The sequence below is a fragment of the Pseudonaja textilis genome, chromosome 1, assembly GCF_049901715.1.
Source record: "Pseudonaja textilis isolate UNSWEBS1 chromosome 1, rPseTex1.2, whole genome shotgun sequence".
Classification (NCBI taxonomy): Eukaryota; Metazoa; Chordata; class Lepidosauria; order Squamata; family Elapidae; genus Pseudonaja; species Pseudonaja textilis.
The window spans coordinates 66,557,751-66,572,394 of NC_141990.1; the positions used below are offsets into that span (position 1 = coordinate 66,557,751).

At 35.3% G+C, this 14,644-nt stretch overlaps 1 protein-coding gene across 5 annotated transcripts in view; it reads right to left on the reverse strand.

Moving 5' to 3' along the window:
• Positions 1-14,644, reverse strand: part of SDCCAG8 (SHH signaling and ciliogenesis regulator SDCCAG8) — a 115,361-nt gene that overhangs the window by 93,485 nt on the left and 7,232 nt on the right. For 4 of the 5 annotated variants that reach the window (XM_026705237.2, XM_087936802.1, XM_026705236.2 and 1 more), the window contains exons 2-6: positions 9,000-9,158; positions 8,835-8,920; positions 4,585-4,698; positions 2,751-2,873; positions 1,556-1,687 (exon numbers count right to left, since the gene is read on the reverse strand). In XM_026705237.2, the coding sequence (XP_026561022.1) occupies positions 1,556-1,687; positions 2,751-2,873; positions 4,585-4,698; positions 8,835-8,920; positions 9,000-9,158 (614 nt within the window). The remainder of the gene's footprint in view (positions 1-1,555; positions 1,688-2,750; positions 2,874-4,584; positions 4,699-8,834; positions 8,921-8,999; positions 9,159-14,644) is intronic. The other variant, XM_087936797.1, reaches the window with a different exon arrangement.

Consider the following 14,644-nt stretch of genomic DNA (forward strand, 5'->3'; position numbering starts at 1 on the left):
TTAAAGTTATAAAGGCTATCTGATTCCATCATGACTCTGGATACCAAATCTGTACTAGCTGAAAATGAAAATTAATTTAAATTACACAGCAACCACTATGCCTGCCTAAGAATTAAATGATATAATCATATACTAGCTCATTTTCATCATCATCATTAGGTCCTGTGCAAAGCAGATTGGGCAGCGTTTTCCAGAAGTTTCAATCATTCTCATCACTGACTAATTGATTTTAACTAAGCACTATTAACTAGGTATTTTCTATTAAATTTGTTATCTAAGTATTATTGATTAGAAATGCTGGGGACTGAAATAAGACTCATATACAGCACATCGAACTGTAAAATAAAGATCCACTAAGGTAAGCTTTAAATGTCAATTCAAATTGTTTAGGGATTTACATGATCATTTTTTTGTATATTTCTAATATTTAAATCACAGCTTTTTCTTAACCTTTTTAGACAGACAATTAAATTTTAACATTAAAAGACAAAATATGCAATTAAAGATGTACTTCAGTGTAACGTTATTTGATAAATGGTTATTTTAAATTACTTTGTTTTTTCTGCAATGTTGAAAATTATGGTCCTGCAGCAGGAATATGTGCAGGAATACACAGCACTGATTACATCACATATAATATTTTGATGCATCCTCTCTTGTGATCTTTTTATTTAAATTCAATTGTTTTAAATGAGTTTTGTAGAATGATTTTAACTGTTGGTTTTATTGTACATGTCCCAGAGTCACTTTTGTGAGATAGGCAGCCATATAAATTTGATAGACAAATAAAGTAACTTGGATTAAATATTTTTACTTATTGTCTAGACCAGGGATGTCAAACTCCCATCATCATGGCCTCATCACGGGACGTATCACAACTTTCCCCCCGTTTGCTAAACCAGGTGTGAGTGTGGCCAGTGCGTGACGCATCCAGCCTGCAGGCTGCAAGTTCAACAGCCCTGATCTTGACTTACAACCTAATTATTAAAATTAGAAATATAAAATAAATGCAGAACAAAAATGCAACATACAATAATAAGCGGCAAAACTGCAAAATTAAAATTTTAAATATGGCAAAATAAAATATTTAACTTAAGCTCTGATAAATAGCTTTTAAAAATATGTTAAAATAAAGAGAGTTTCCATCTATTCTTGGAAGAACATTTTTGTTTAGTCATCATTTACGTACCTTAGAAAATAGCAATTTCCTGGAGGGAAAATTAATGACTGACCCAGTCAATGTAAGTGACTGAAAATAAATTGGGCTTACAGTTAGTTAGATTCCAGGCTGTATAAGATTTTAGAACCGAAAACAAAGATCAGGAAAAAAAAATGGTAACCTGCTACATTATTTCAGGTGAAATAAAAACTTTCATTAGATTCTCATCAGCAGTTCTATTTTGAACTGTACTTTCTGGTCATACAGTACGTTTCATAAAATTCAGCTAAATTAATTAGTTGATTAAATGTTTACACTTTCAATATAGAAGTAGAGCATTTCACCTGAATGATAAATTGTTAATGCTAAAATAATCAACATTTTAAAAATACTGACCAATTCCTGTTGCCACTTTTCCAACTCCAGTGGAGGTGCCTTGGCTTGCTCAATGACATGACAAGATGCTTTAGCAGCTCCACAAATATGAGAATGATCACCATTTATACCATCAGATTTTGAGAAAAGAGTCTGAAACACATATAAACAGTGAACGTGCACCTTAAATGCATATACATAGCACACATTGAAGATATCCTATAAGTTTAGAATAGAATAACACAGTTGGAAGGAACCTTGGAGGTCTTCTAGTGCAAACCCCTGCTTAGACAAGAAACCCTATACCATTTCAGGCAAATGGTTATCAAATCCTCTTCTTAAAAACTTCCATTGTTGGAGCATTTAAAATTTCTGGAGACAAGTTGTTCCACTGATTAATTATTGTTCTAACTGTCAGGAAATTTCTCCTTAGTTTATATGATTGTTACTGATCTTGTTATATTTATTCATAATAAGCTCAATAACAAATGATAGTCATATATGTTTATATGTTATATTTTTAATATAGCAAATTACTGAACTATTTCAACAAGTTGGTCCTTCTATTATAACACCATCTCTGCACCATTTCCACATCTTTCAAACTAAGAGCTTTATGACTTACAGGAGAGTTTTAGTTTTAATTAAGAGATATCAGCCAGCAACCCTATTTAGAGTAATCCACTTCATATTCAGGCCTCATGATCATCTGTAGAACCATGATAAGAAATATTCATGCAGACGTCACTCAGATTTATTTGGAGTTGGACTCTGATTGGGCAAGTCCAACCCAGTTCTAATATTATCTAGACTCAGCTTGATTCTGTTAGGTCTAAGGATGTGGGTACAGTCCTTCTGTCTGTCACTTTAGCCACCTTTATGTTAGATCCTGGTCCTCCTTCAAACAGAAACTAAACCCTTAATGCAAAATATTTTAACAGATCCTGCCCAAAGCAGGGGTTTGGATTAGATGATTACTAAAGTTCCTTCGAGTTATTATGATTTTATAAAGAGACAAAATATTAATTTGTAAATATTGTGCACTATGCTGTGTGCAATACAGATCTATTTCTCTGTTTATATATCTGGTAACATAAGCTGCATATATGTGACATATTTTGATGCACTGTTAAATTTCCTACAGATTTCTTATTAAATAAAATTTTAAGACTACATTTTTATTTATATTTGACATTTTAAATTCCACAGAACTTACTGAAGCATTGAAGACAGTTTGCTCTCTCAAAGTCCGCTCTGTTTCCATTTTCAGATTATTTTGTAGCTTCTCATTTTCAACTACAACAACATGTATATGTGCTTTCAATTCAGAGATTTCTTCCTAGAAAGTTAAGTAATTATTGTTAATGTAATTATTTAAACCTGGAACCAATCCTCTTCATAAGCATAATGACAGCAGTGTAATTAACATTCAATTTTGCATAAAATCTTATATCAAAGGAAGCACAGCTAAATTTAATGACATATCAAACAACAGAAACTCATTTCTTGCAAGTTCTAGCATTTTTGAAAGAATATGCTACAAGAATACGCCACTTTTCTTTTAACAAAAAGATCATTTTTCACCAAAATACTAGTAATATTAATGAAACATCAGTTTAAAAAAACAAATCGTCCTTGTTCTATAATCCCGCATAAAATCAAAGACCTGTGTTTTTATCATTTGCTTAGCCAACAGCATAGATTTTTCTGTATTTAGAGTTCTAAAATATAATAAACAAAGAGGGGGAAGTTTTATTACATACAAAACGAAAAACAACCCCTTTCGATAAACTACGCAGGCCTCAATTAATAATGATCATGTGTTCAGTGACCACCTGAAGTTGCAATGATGCTGAATGAGGAGATATGCAATCAGTCCTCAAAGATACAGTTATCACAGTGTCTCTAAAGCCACATGATTACAATTTGAATAATTGGCAACCACATTGCAATTATGACAGTTACAGGTCCTGCAGTCACATAATCATCATTTGTGATCTTCACTACTGGCTTCTGACAACCAAAGTCAATTGGGAAACCAGCAGGTCACAAAAGGTGATCATGTGATGTGTCGAACAAGAATGAGGGATTTGCCTAATGATTGCAACCGGAACTGAGGGAAACATTGTTATAAATTAGTATGACCCATGACATCACACTTTACAACCGTGTTGCTTAGCAACAGAGTTCTCGGTTCCAAATACCATTGAATCAATGACTTCCAAATACCAGTGAATCAATGACTATCTATATTCAGTGAGAAATGTATATGAAAACTATGCAAATGTGAGCCAAGAATATATGTATAGGAAAGGGCACGCTACTAGATACAGATACAGAGCTAGGTTAGGGAAGTATAATTAGAAAACTGCAGAAATATATTTCTAAACTAATCAAATGACAACTACAGATAATCCTCAACTTACAAACATTCCTTTAGTGACCATTTAAAGTTACAATGGCACTGAAAAAAGTGACTTATGACCGTTTTTCATATTTATGACCATTGTAGCATCCCCATGCTCATGTGATCAAAATTCAGATGCTTGGCAACTGGTTCATATTCATGACGGTTGCAGTGTCCTGGGTTATGTGATCCCCTTTTGCAACCTTCAGACAAGCAGTCAATGGAGAGGCCAGTTTCACTTAACAAGCATGTTACTAACTTAACAACTGCTATTATTCACTTAATAACTGTGGCAAGAAAGGCCATAAAATAGAACAAAATTCATTTAACAGCTGTCTTGCTTAGCAACAGAAATTTTGGGCTCAATTGTGGTAATAAGTCGAGGACTATCTGTAAACTGTTACTTATTATTCAAATCCTCATGTATTAGAAACAGTAACTTCCTACTTCAGGTACATATAACGCTATTGGCTGAAATATACTTTTCACCAATAAAAATGAAATGCTTTTTTTCTGTTACTAAACGAATTATCTCTGTTCTGAATACAATATACAGAATTGTAGGGTTAAAACTTCAAATGTCAGTGAATAAAGATGATTAAAGCTGCCTTGAAAGAAGATCTTAAGTATTTATGTACGATACCTTGCAAAACTTGACTTCAGCCTCTAAATGATTAATATATTGAGACTGATCATTAATGATGGGAACAAGTTCAGAAAGGGCAGGCAAACTCTGATCAGTAGCTTTGGCTGTTCTCTAGAGAAAATTAAAAAAAAAAAAAGCAGAATTATATGTCTCAGATAAAATTCTTTCCAAACTGTTTCATATTAGAATAGCATTTTAAAGCAGAATAATTTACATTAAGAAATATATCAATTGGGCTCCCTTTAGTAATGGGATGCTAAGGGCTCAGAAGGATAGGAGGCCATTTCGAAGTAGACTGAAGACTTCCTGAGTAGACAGATATAAGAAAAGGATGAAGCAAAGCTTGAGGAAGCAAATCCTGAATTTCTGCTACAAATGACTGTTAGCAGAATATTCATATTTTGTATGCAAAGAAAGCAGATAGAATGTAAACACTGCTGCTTTGTATTTTTTAAATTTTAATTAAGCATTCAACTATTCCAACATGAATGTTCATGTACTTCCTGAATCTGCATATGCACTGTACTTCTTTTACAATTAAGCATGATAGATAAAAGTTGATTTATTTTAGTTTATTTAGTTTATTACCTGACATATATCATGTTTAATCCAAACAGAGGTACATATGCATGTACAGACAATGCACAAGCATTAATATGTATGTAAGCTGGAATAAGTATTTTTCAAAGGATCTTGGGCCACTCTTTGTTGATAGACTGAACTATTTGAATTGATAACAAACTGGGATTTCTGCTAAATATCTTGGGATCAAAAAGACCATTTTGATCTCAATCTCTGTGAACACATCCATCCCAACTTCTAATCACCTTATAATTTTTCTTAACTGGAATACTAGACTGCCACCAGAAAAGAATCAGGGCACATTTATGGTGGTTTTCATGTTTTCAGATGGCCTCCCTAAGATGCTTGCTTGCTTATTTTTTATTATTCAGTCAGTCAGTCAGTCCTAAAACTAAGAAAGTATATCTTATATAAATCTATTCTTGATGTTTTCTAAAGACCAAGAAAGAGAAGGCTAACTTAATCTCTATCAAAAGTCGACTCCCAAGACACAAAAACCGACATATCAGGGACTACTGGATGATTCCTCACCTTCCACTATCTCAGACTAAAACCACCCATTTAGGAAGAAAAAGAGCTACTATACAATGGGGGTCTCCATTGGTCCAATAAGATATCATGATTGAAAGGCCATGTTTATGATCTTTATTCATTTTAATGAAAAGGCTTACCAATTTCTTTTTAAAAAGCACATTTTGCATTTTGGGTATATAAGCTATACAAATATACTACAACTATAAAAAAGAACATCTGGTATATAAAAAAATAATATGGATCCAGAAAAAACCTATTTAAAGGAACAATGAAATGACACAAATTCTAATGTGTGCAAAAAGCGGAAAAATATAACTGGAAGGGATAGTAGCTATTTTCCCTCAGAACAAATATCTCTACTGATCAATGAAAGGAAAAATGTGACATTAATCTATCCTGACAGTTTATTTATTTATTTAATTTATTTGCCACCCATCTCACCACAAGGTGACTCTGGGCAGCTTACATTAATGATAATATTACAAGCATATTAAGAGTGGTAAAAACCATAACAATAAGAATACAAAATAATTAAAATAATACAAAATTACAATTAAAAGATGAGAAGGGAAGAAGCAAGATGAAGAGGGGGGCAGATGGGATCTACTATTAGTCCATCATCTACCTCCAAAATGGTACTCCCCCCTTTGGAATTTCTGGCCAATTGGCAGTCAGGTTTTCAGGGTCAGGATAGTGGGAGTCAATCTCAACCCAGGGGCAAAATGTTCCAAAGGGCAGAGACTACACAGAGTTCTTTCTCCTTGACCCTGCCAGCTGGAATTCCTTGATTTACGGAATCTATGGCATACCTCCTCTGCCTGCAGGAGTGGGACAAGCCTATCCCATGGGGTGAGACGGTTCCTCAAATAACCTGGACCATACCAGATAGGAATTTATAGGTAATAACCAACACCTTGAATTGTACCCAGAATGCAACCAGTGTAGCTCGCAGACAAAGGTGTAACATGGACCGCTCTGGGAGCCCCAAATACTGCCCACACCACTGCATTCTGCACCAGTTGAAGCAGATGATGCTACCTAGTTTGGGTAATGAAATGTCTGCAAGAAAACAACCAAACTCAGACAGCACCAAAGACCCCTCATTTCAACTGTGAGCTATAAATATTCTCCTTTATCAGTATCCTGACACGTTTTCATCACAGTTTCATCTTTATATATTTTATTCTGTATCAAGATACTATTTTCTATATTAAATGAGGTTCAGGATATGGGTTTCCCCTCTGGACTGAAGGACTACAAAGGGGGAAGGGAGATAGAAGCAAGCTTTTTCTGTGATGGCCCCAGTGCTATGGGACATGCTATGCCTTGAAATTCATAGAACTCCCACATTCCTATCATTTTGGAAGACCTGGCTCTTTACCAGAGTGTTAGGAATGTTTGTTTGTTTTCTCTGAAGTGTTTTAATGACATGTTTCAAGTTTAACTTTATGATTTATGTTGCAAGGCTTTTATATACTTTTAAATTGCAGAGAATCTTGGAACCAGGCAAATTATAAATTTTAGTAAGTGAATGAATGAATACCCAAATAACACTGTTTGCAAAATATATGGTACTTGCTATGTCAAGATATTTTGAACCACTCAATGTTGTGGGATAAACCCTGGTTGGATCCAGGAGAAGAGCCTTTTTCTGCTGTGGTCCCCATGCTTTGGAATTGTCTCCCATTAGAGGTGAGAGCTGCCTCCACACTCTTGGCCTTCTGGAACAATTTAAAATTTGGCTTTGCTACTTTGCCATGAAGCCACAACAGGAGCCTGTTACAGTGGGATGACTAATGAGTCAGGCTACCCATCATCTTGGCTTTTAACTTTTAAACTTTTTATTCTAATTTTGATTGTTTTTAGCACCTGTAACTTTTTATTTTATTTTAAGGTTTTATTTTAACTTTTTATTTTATTGTAACCCGCTGTATTAGTGAGATGGGTGGCATAGAAATTTAATGAATAAATAAAATTGATTTATGATGAACAATCCTTTTGAACTCACTTCCTCTCTAGAATCTTAAGTAGTCTCCGAGACTCCTTAAAATTTTATATTAAAATTCCACTTTTTCAAGAGACTTTTTAATGTTTTTTCTTCTTTTGAATAACTTCTAACTGGGAAATATTTTTAATTAACTTCCATTAAAGCATATAAATTGGCAGTGTTCAATAAATAAACAACATCTTAACATGGCAAAACCCTTCATCAGCTTAAAAAAAGTTGAAGAAATATTACTGTATTTACCATTGCATCTCCATACATTTAGCAGAAAAAGACAATGAACAATAACAGGGAATGTTTATTACAATCAAATAAAACACATACATGTTTAATATGCTTTTATGTCCAATTATGTTTTTGATCAAACTGCATTTGCAGGTTTCCAGAAGAAAACCACACTATTCCATCTCTCAGAAGAAAAATGATTTAATATTTGAATTGTCAAAAGTGATCAATGGATTCAGTAATTAACTTTTCCTTCAAGTAGAAGTTTTGAAACTTTTACACACATATGCAAAATAGCAATACAAATAGCACTTAGATTTATGTACCACTCCATAGTGCTTTACAGTACTATCTGGGGGGTTTACAAATGTCAGCATATTGCCCCCAAATATTTGGGTCCCCATTTTACCAACCTCAGAAGAATGGAAGTATGGAAGGCCCTTGAGCCCCCTCAGCATTGAACTCCAGGCTGTGGGCAGTTAGCCTGCATTACTGCATTCTAACTACTGCGCTAACATGACTCAAAATCAATATATGGTACATATAAAGACACTTGCAGGAAATTCAGAACCACATCTCTACTATTAAAATCAACTAAAAGGACCATAACGTGCTTACATATGCTCGACAACCAAACAAATTCAGATCTTTCTCTTCAATTTCATCCTTACGCTTTGTCTTGTCATATCATACACAATTCATTATATGTATAATGCTGAACTAACAATAGGTAACTTAAAATAAATACAAAAGCTTATATATAGGCTAGCCTACTAATGCTTTGTTAAGTAACTACATAACTCATCAAATGAGACAACATAAATACTACGTATGTTGTTCTGTAAACAGATATATAATTATTTGGTCATGTAACAAGAGATAAAAAGAGGATAATACTTACTGTGGGTAACATTCCTTGCTTCTTTGAAGGCGATATTTCATTCCCCTTTTCTTCTTGTTGACGTAATAATGCTTTAAGCTGATTAACTATAACACAATAGTAAAATATGTTTTACTTAAGATAATAATTCTAGTTTGAAAAAAAATCAAATGGAAAATTTCAAACCTGCATGGCTGTATTGTAGCTCCTGCCAAGCTTTATCTTCGCTTACTTCATGGCCCAAGTTAGGAAATAACTGATCCAATGTAGCTGTACTTTCGCCTATGGCCGGATCTTTTTCATGGAATACATATTTCAATTGATCAAGGCTTTTACTAGCACGATCTAAAAATTATAATTTTGAAAGTTCACTGTGATTAAAAAGTGTCTTTGCAACTTGGTTAGAAATACATATAAGATTTATTTCAAGATTTTTATATCTATAGAAATAACTTAGTATGCTTACTAAATATATTTTAACTGAACATATTACAACATAAATTAGAAATTACAAACCACAAGCATTGTATTTGCAAAATGAAGCCATCACCAAAGATAATACATTATAGCTTAAGCATCATATTTGAACCCAGCCATTATCATTGCCAGATTGTTAGTATCTAAATAGTATAAGGCACATTAAACTCTTTAAAAAAAGAAACTTTATTGAATATACAACTAAAATAACACATAAACATAGAAAAAAATGGGGAAAAACTACAAGAATTATTCGTTAAGTCTTCCAACAACACTGTCTCAGCATTCTTCAATCTCATATTGTGACCATGTTACAAACAAGTAAATTCTACAAAGAAATAATTCCTGAAGACTCTCTGATATTGTGACAGAATGAAGAACGCACTTTGCTGGAAACATGTTCCACATGGCGAGCAACATCCAGCAAAATCAACTGGATGTTACCAGATGGTTGCAGAAAAAGAGGAAGGCCAAAGAAAACCTGGCACCAAACATTTCAGGAAGATCTGAAAAATATTAACCTTAAATGGAGGAATGCAGAGATTGTAGCTGCGGACTAAAAATTGTGGAGCACACTGGTAGCCCAGTGTGATTAGCACAGGTCATGATGATGAATGAGCCAATAATTAATGAACTATTTAAAAAGTATTTTGCCACATTTTTATGGCTTCATGTTGTAAATAAGTTTTTAATGATAGGATTTATAAATATTTGATTATATGTTGTTTAATATTTAAACTACTAAATCCTTGTTTTGCATCACTTTCTATGATGTGCATATATATGGCTTTGTGGGGAGGATTTATTTCCAATTTCAGGGTTATTTTCAGCTCTATTTTAATTAAGATAGCAATTGACTTACGATTGTAATTGGCCCTTGGTAAACATGGTCATTAAGTTGTAACAATTGTAATCATCACATGACCATACTGCATTTTATGACCTTTTCTTTGAGGTGGTTATTAACCAAACATAATGGTTGTTAGGGCAATACTTTTTCACAAGGTGTGCTTTTTCTGGAAACCAGAAATAAAGGCTGATTTCTAGAAAAAAACAACATAAAATACAGTCACGATCAAATGTGGATCAGTTGCCGAGTCACATGATCATGGAGGGGGAGCAGATATTGCAACATTGGAACTTGGGTGTACGTATCTTTTGGGGATCCATAGTAACTTTGGTCACTAACCAGCTGGTCGTAAGTTGAAGACTCTAGATTATAAAATTAATGTTAAGAATTAATATCCATTTGACTTCACTGGACAACCTGCCTAACTTCTATATATATATATTTAAAAAATATGTGGTCCTTGAAGGCACTGACTCAACAGGAATAGCCATTTGATTCTTGGAGCAATGAAATATAAACATTTGTATAAGAATAGAGGAATGTAAAGACCACTTTCACCTAGCTTATATGTTACTTTATTGTCTTAAAAGGGAAAAAAAAAGACACATACTGATATCCAATGGAAGAGAATATATAAAGTTGCACCTATTGATGCCAGGTCTATCTGCAACAAGGCCTCCCTTATCAGTGATTTAATTGTTGATGAGTGGACCGACTTGGCATGTATTATCAAAACCCTGGGTAGGTCTGGAAATGGGGGTACATTTTCAGAGATATGACTAATGAGGCTTCAGGTGTGGAACCAGCCCAGATTTTGGACAAAGGTGATATTGTGGTAATTGTGATCTGGGAATCTGTAATGGCTTTCAGTGGTATTGTACTACAGGTCACCAGATATGAACCCCTGTTCATTAAGTTCAGCTCTGGGGATCAGTTAGGACTGTTGCTGTTATATCTACCTCCTTCTTGCATAGCAACCTCCCTATCTGAGCTTTTTGACTCCATTTCTGTGCTGGTAGGAAAGTTCTCCAGACTTATGGTTCTGGGGGACTGTAATCTGCCCTTTCTAGGAATGGGTTCTGAGGTGGCTTGAGTTACCCTGGCTCTATCTCAGTTCGAGTCCGACATGGGACAATGATTATACTGGAAATCTGGTGATTCTAGCGTGATCTAAAATTGAGGGAGCTCTTGGTGTCATGCCCTGGTTCCTATGGGATTCTATAGTGCCATTTTCCACTTCACGGAGACTGAAACCATTAGATGGATCTACCCCTGGCAAATGATGAACCCTGATACATTTCAGAAGGAGCTGGAGGTTCTTTCTGTTATTCTGATGCATAGTTTATTCAAAGCTTTGGTTGTCACTTGGGACAATGGGAGGCCGAGGTGATGCATCAAATAGTACCGATGTGAACTCTCCCCTCTCTGGGATCCTACTATTCTCCATCCTTGTACCACAAGATCTACCTGTAGTGGTAAGGGCAGCAAAACAGTAAAGAAGCAGTACTTATCCACCCTTATTGTATTTCATTCATTAGCATCCCACAACTCTGTTTCAGGTGATGCGAGTCCTCTTAGATAAAGAGTCTGAGAACCTTTTGCAAAGATGTGTGGAGGAATTTGCTCAGTATCTGTCAGACAAAATCACTTGGATTCACTTGTAGTTAAGATACTGCCTTGGTTGCAAGTCTCAAGGAGAGAACCAGGGTGGAGTCTTGCCCAGGTATTTGGGAATGGTTTGAACCTTTAGGAAGTGGACAGGTCTTTAGGATGGTGAGCTCAGTCACCTGCTCTTTAGATGCATACCTTTCCTGGCCTGTGAAAGGATTGGGGGGTGGGGTATCTCTAGCAATGGTTAATTTATATTTGAATGGTGGGTTCTTCCTTTACCTTTTAAAGAGGACTTCCTCATTTCCATTGCTGGACCCTAATATACTGGACAATTTTCACCCAGTATCCCTTTTTGATGGATGGCGTGGCACTGCTCAATCTTCACGGTCTTCCTACACTCACAATTTCTTCTCAATTAGTAGATGGCAAATGTGATAGTCTCTGCACAGTTTCACATTGTTCCCCAGTTGCACTGTTTTCTAATTATATATTTTGTAATGACTTTTTATATATTTGTTGCTTTTATTTATTGTTGTATACCACCCAGAGACCATTTTGTGAGATAGGTATTCATATAAGATCCTTAATGAGATATTATTTGTGTAAACTGAACACATAAAGCTTTCCTGTTTGGAAAGGGATTCAGCTCTTAAGAAAAATCTTATGAAAAAAGGGACTCTTTCATTAATATCAGGGAGGTGCTATTCGTTAAAGCAGGTTTATTTAACATTTAACCAAGACATGAAATAATTATGCATAAGTTCTCTATGTTATACAACACAGAGTAAGTATATGTGTGTAAGCAAGAAGCAGTATATGTCAGATGCCATTTGAATTTCCAATAACTATGCTAGATCTAAAAGTGCCTTCAACCACAAATCTGATCCATTAGATTCCAGTCAAGTAACATTTTGCTTAAGATCTTACAAAATATTGAGTTTGGAGAAATGCCAAAAGAACAGAAATTCTACATCATATAAAATAGCTGATTGCTAAGCTGACGTGATTATCACTAAGCTAAAATTTCCATACTTTGTGCAGGTGATGTGAATATAGAATAGAAAAAATAATTATGCTTGTCATAGTTGAGCGTAAACAAGGGATAAAATGGATGGATCAAGACATTTAAATATTTTTGATAGGACTACAGTTTGCTAAAGACATACAATATCAAGATGTAAGCGTTTATCTGTATAGTTAACAAGAGTTGAATCTAATGTAGTGGTTCCCAAAGTGGGCAGTACTGCCCCCTGGGGGGCAGTGGGATGCCTTAGGGGGCGCTAAGAGGCAAGGGAGCCAGCAGGGGGTACGCTAAGAGGCAGCAGGTTCACCCACTGACTGTAGTAACACTCTGGAGCCAGCGCCTCTGTTGGGTATATGGATACACCAACAAGGTTTGGGTGAATAAATATATAAACCTAGGTTTAAGTGTTTGTAGCTTTAAGCACCAAACTGCAATGTAATTAGATAATTAAGGGTGCGGTTGCAAGCAGCAATAAAGGCAGTGAGAGTATCGTAACACTTCCTGGTTACTGATTCCTGGTTACTGTCCTGGTTCCTGGTTACTGATCCTGGTCCCTGGTCGCTGGTCTCTCTGCTGCCTGCTGTTTACTCCTGTATGAGACGTCTGCTTGTTGGCTACTGTGCTGGATACCGTTTCTACTGAACAAAAGGACTGTTTACTTGGTGAGCTGATATCCTGTGCATACTCAGCGTTGTCTTTGAGAGAAAGGTATCGGAAGGAGAAGATAAGGACATTGTATTGACTAGTTTAATGAACTAAGTTACTGGATGGATATATTGGATAATGACATATGGACTGAATGACAATGCTTAAACTCTGTGTGAATTAAATAACTATTTAAAACTACAAACAGTGTTTTTGTCTCCAGTGTGTGTATACTCTTGGGCCCAGCCTCTCTCTCATTTGGCTGCCTGGCTTGACTGCTGCTGTGCACTCTGCTTGGGGGTTTGTCCCCAAACACTAACATTGGTTATGGGCCCAGCAGTGAGCACAGTCTAACTAACCAGGTTATAGCAGAAAGAGTTTTGGGGTGAGTTGCACATTACTGTAAGAACAAACTGTTTGTTGAATAGTTATTTATCTGAAGAGCAATGGCACAAGTAAATTTGCCAAGTCTGTCCATGATATCCAGACTAGATGGAACAAACTATGTTTCATGGTCAATGAAATGTAGTTTACTTCTACGAAGAGAAGGTTTGTGGGACATAATAACAAACCCACCAGATGTATCTAACTTAGATCCTACTGTTGAAGAGGATGCCAAAAAGATACAAGACTATGAACGAAAGAATGAGCAGGCTTTATGCATCATAGGACTGACTCTCTCTGACCAGCAACTGATTCATATCCGTGGAGTGGAAAATGCTGCAAACTGCTGGGAGAATCTCAAGAAGATTTATGTTCGAGACAGTGTAGGAGCTCATATCAATCTTACACGGAAGCTGTTTAGAACACATCTTGAGAAGAATGGAGACATGTTAACTCATTTAAACTGTATGAAAAGCATTTTTCATGAATTACAAGAAAAAGAGCTTATATTTAATGAGTTGCAACAAGTATACATCATACTGTCTTCATTGGATCGAAGCTATGATGATTTTGTGACTGCTTTAGAGGTATTGCCAAAGGAAAGTTTATCAGTAACTGAGATAACCGGCAGGCTATTAGAAGAAGCCAGAAGAAGGTGTGAACGTGACCAGCTGAGAGAAGATAAGCCTAATAAAGAAGAGAAATTATCTTCAAAGCTTGAAAGAAACCAGCTATGTAAAGTAAAGCACCCGGAAGAAGAGAATTTATCTTCGACGGCATACACAATTAAAAAGTGTTTTAATTGTGGAGGCAGAGGACATTTGGCAAGATTCTGCAGAA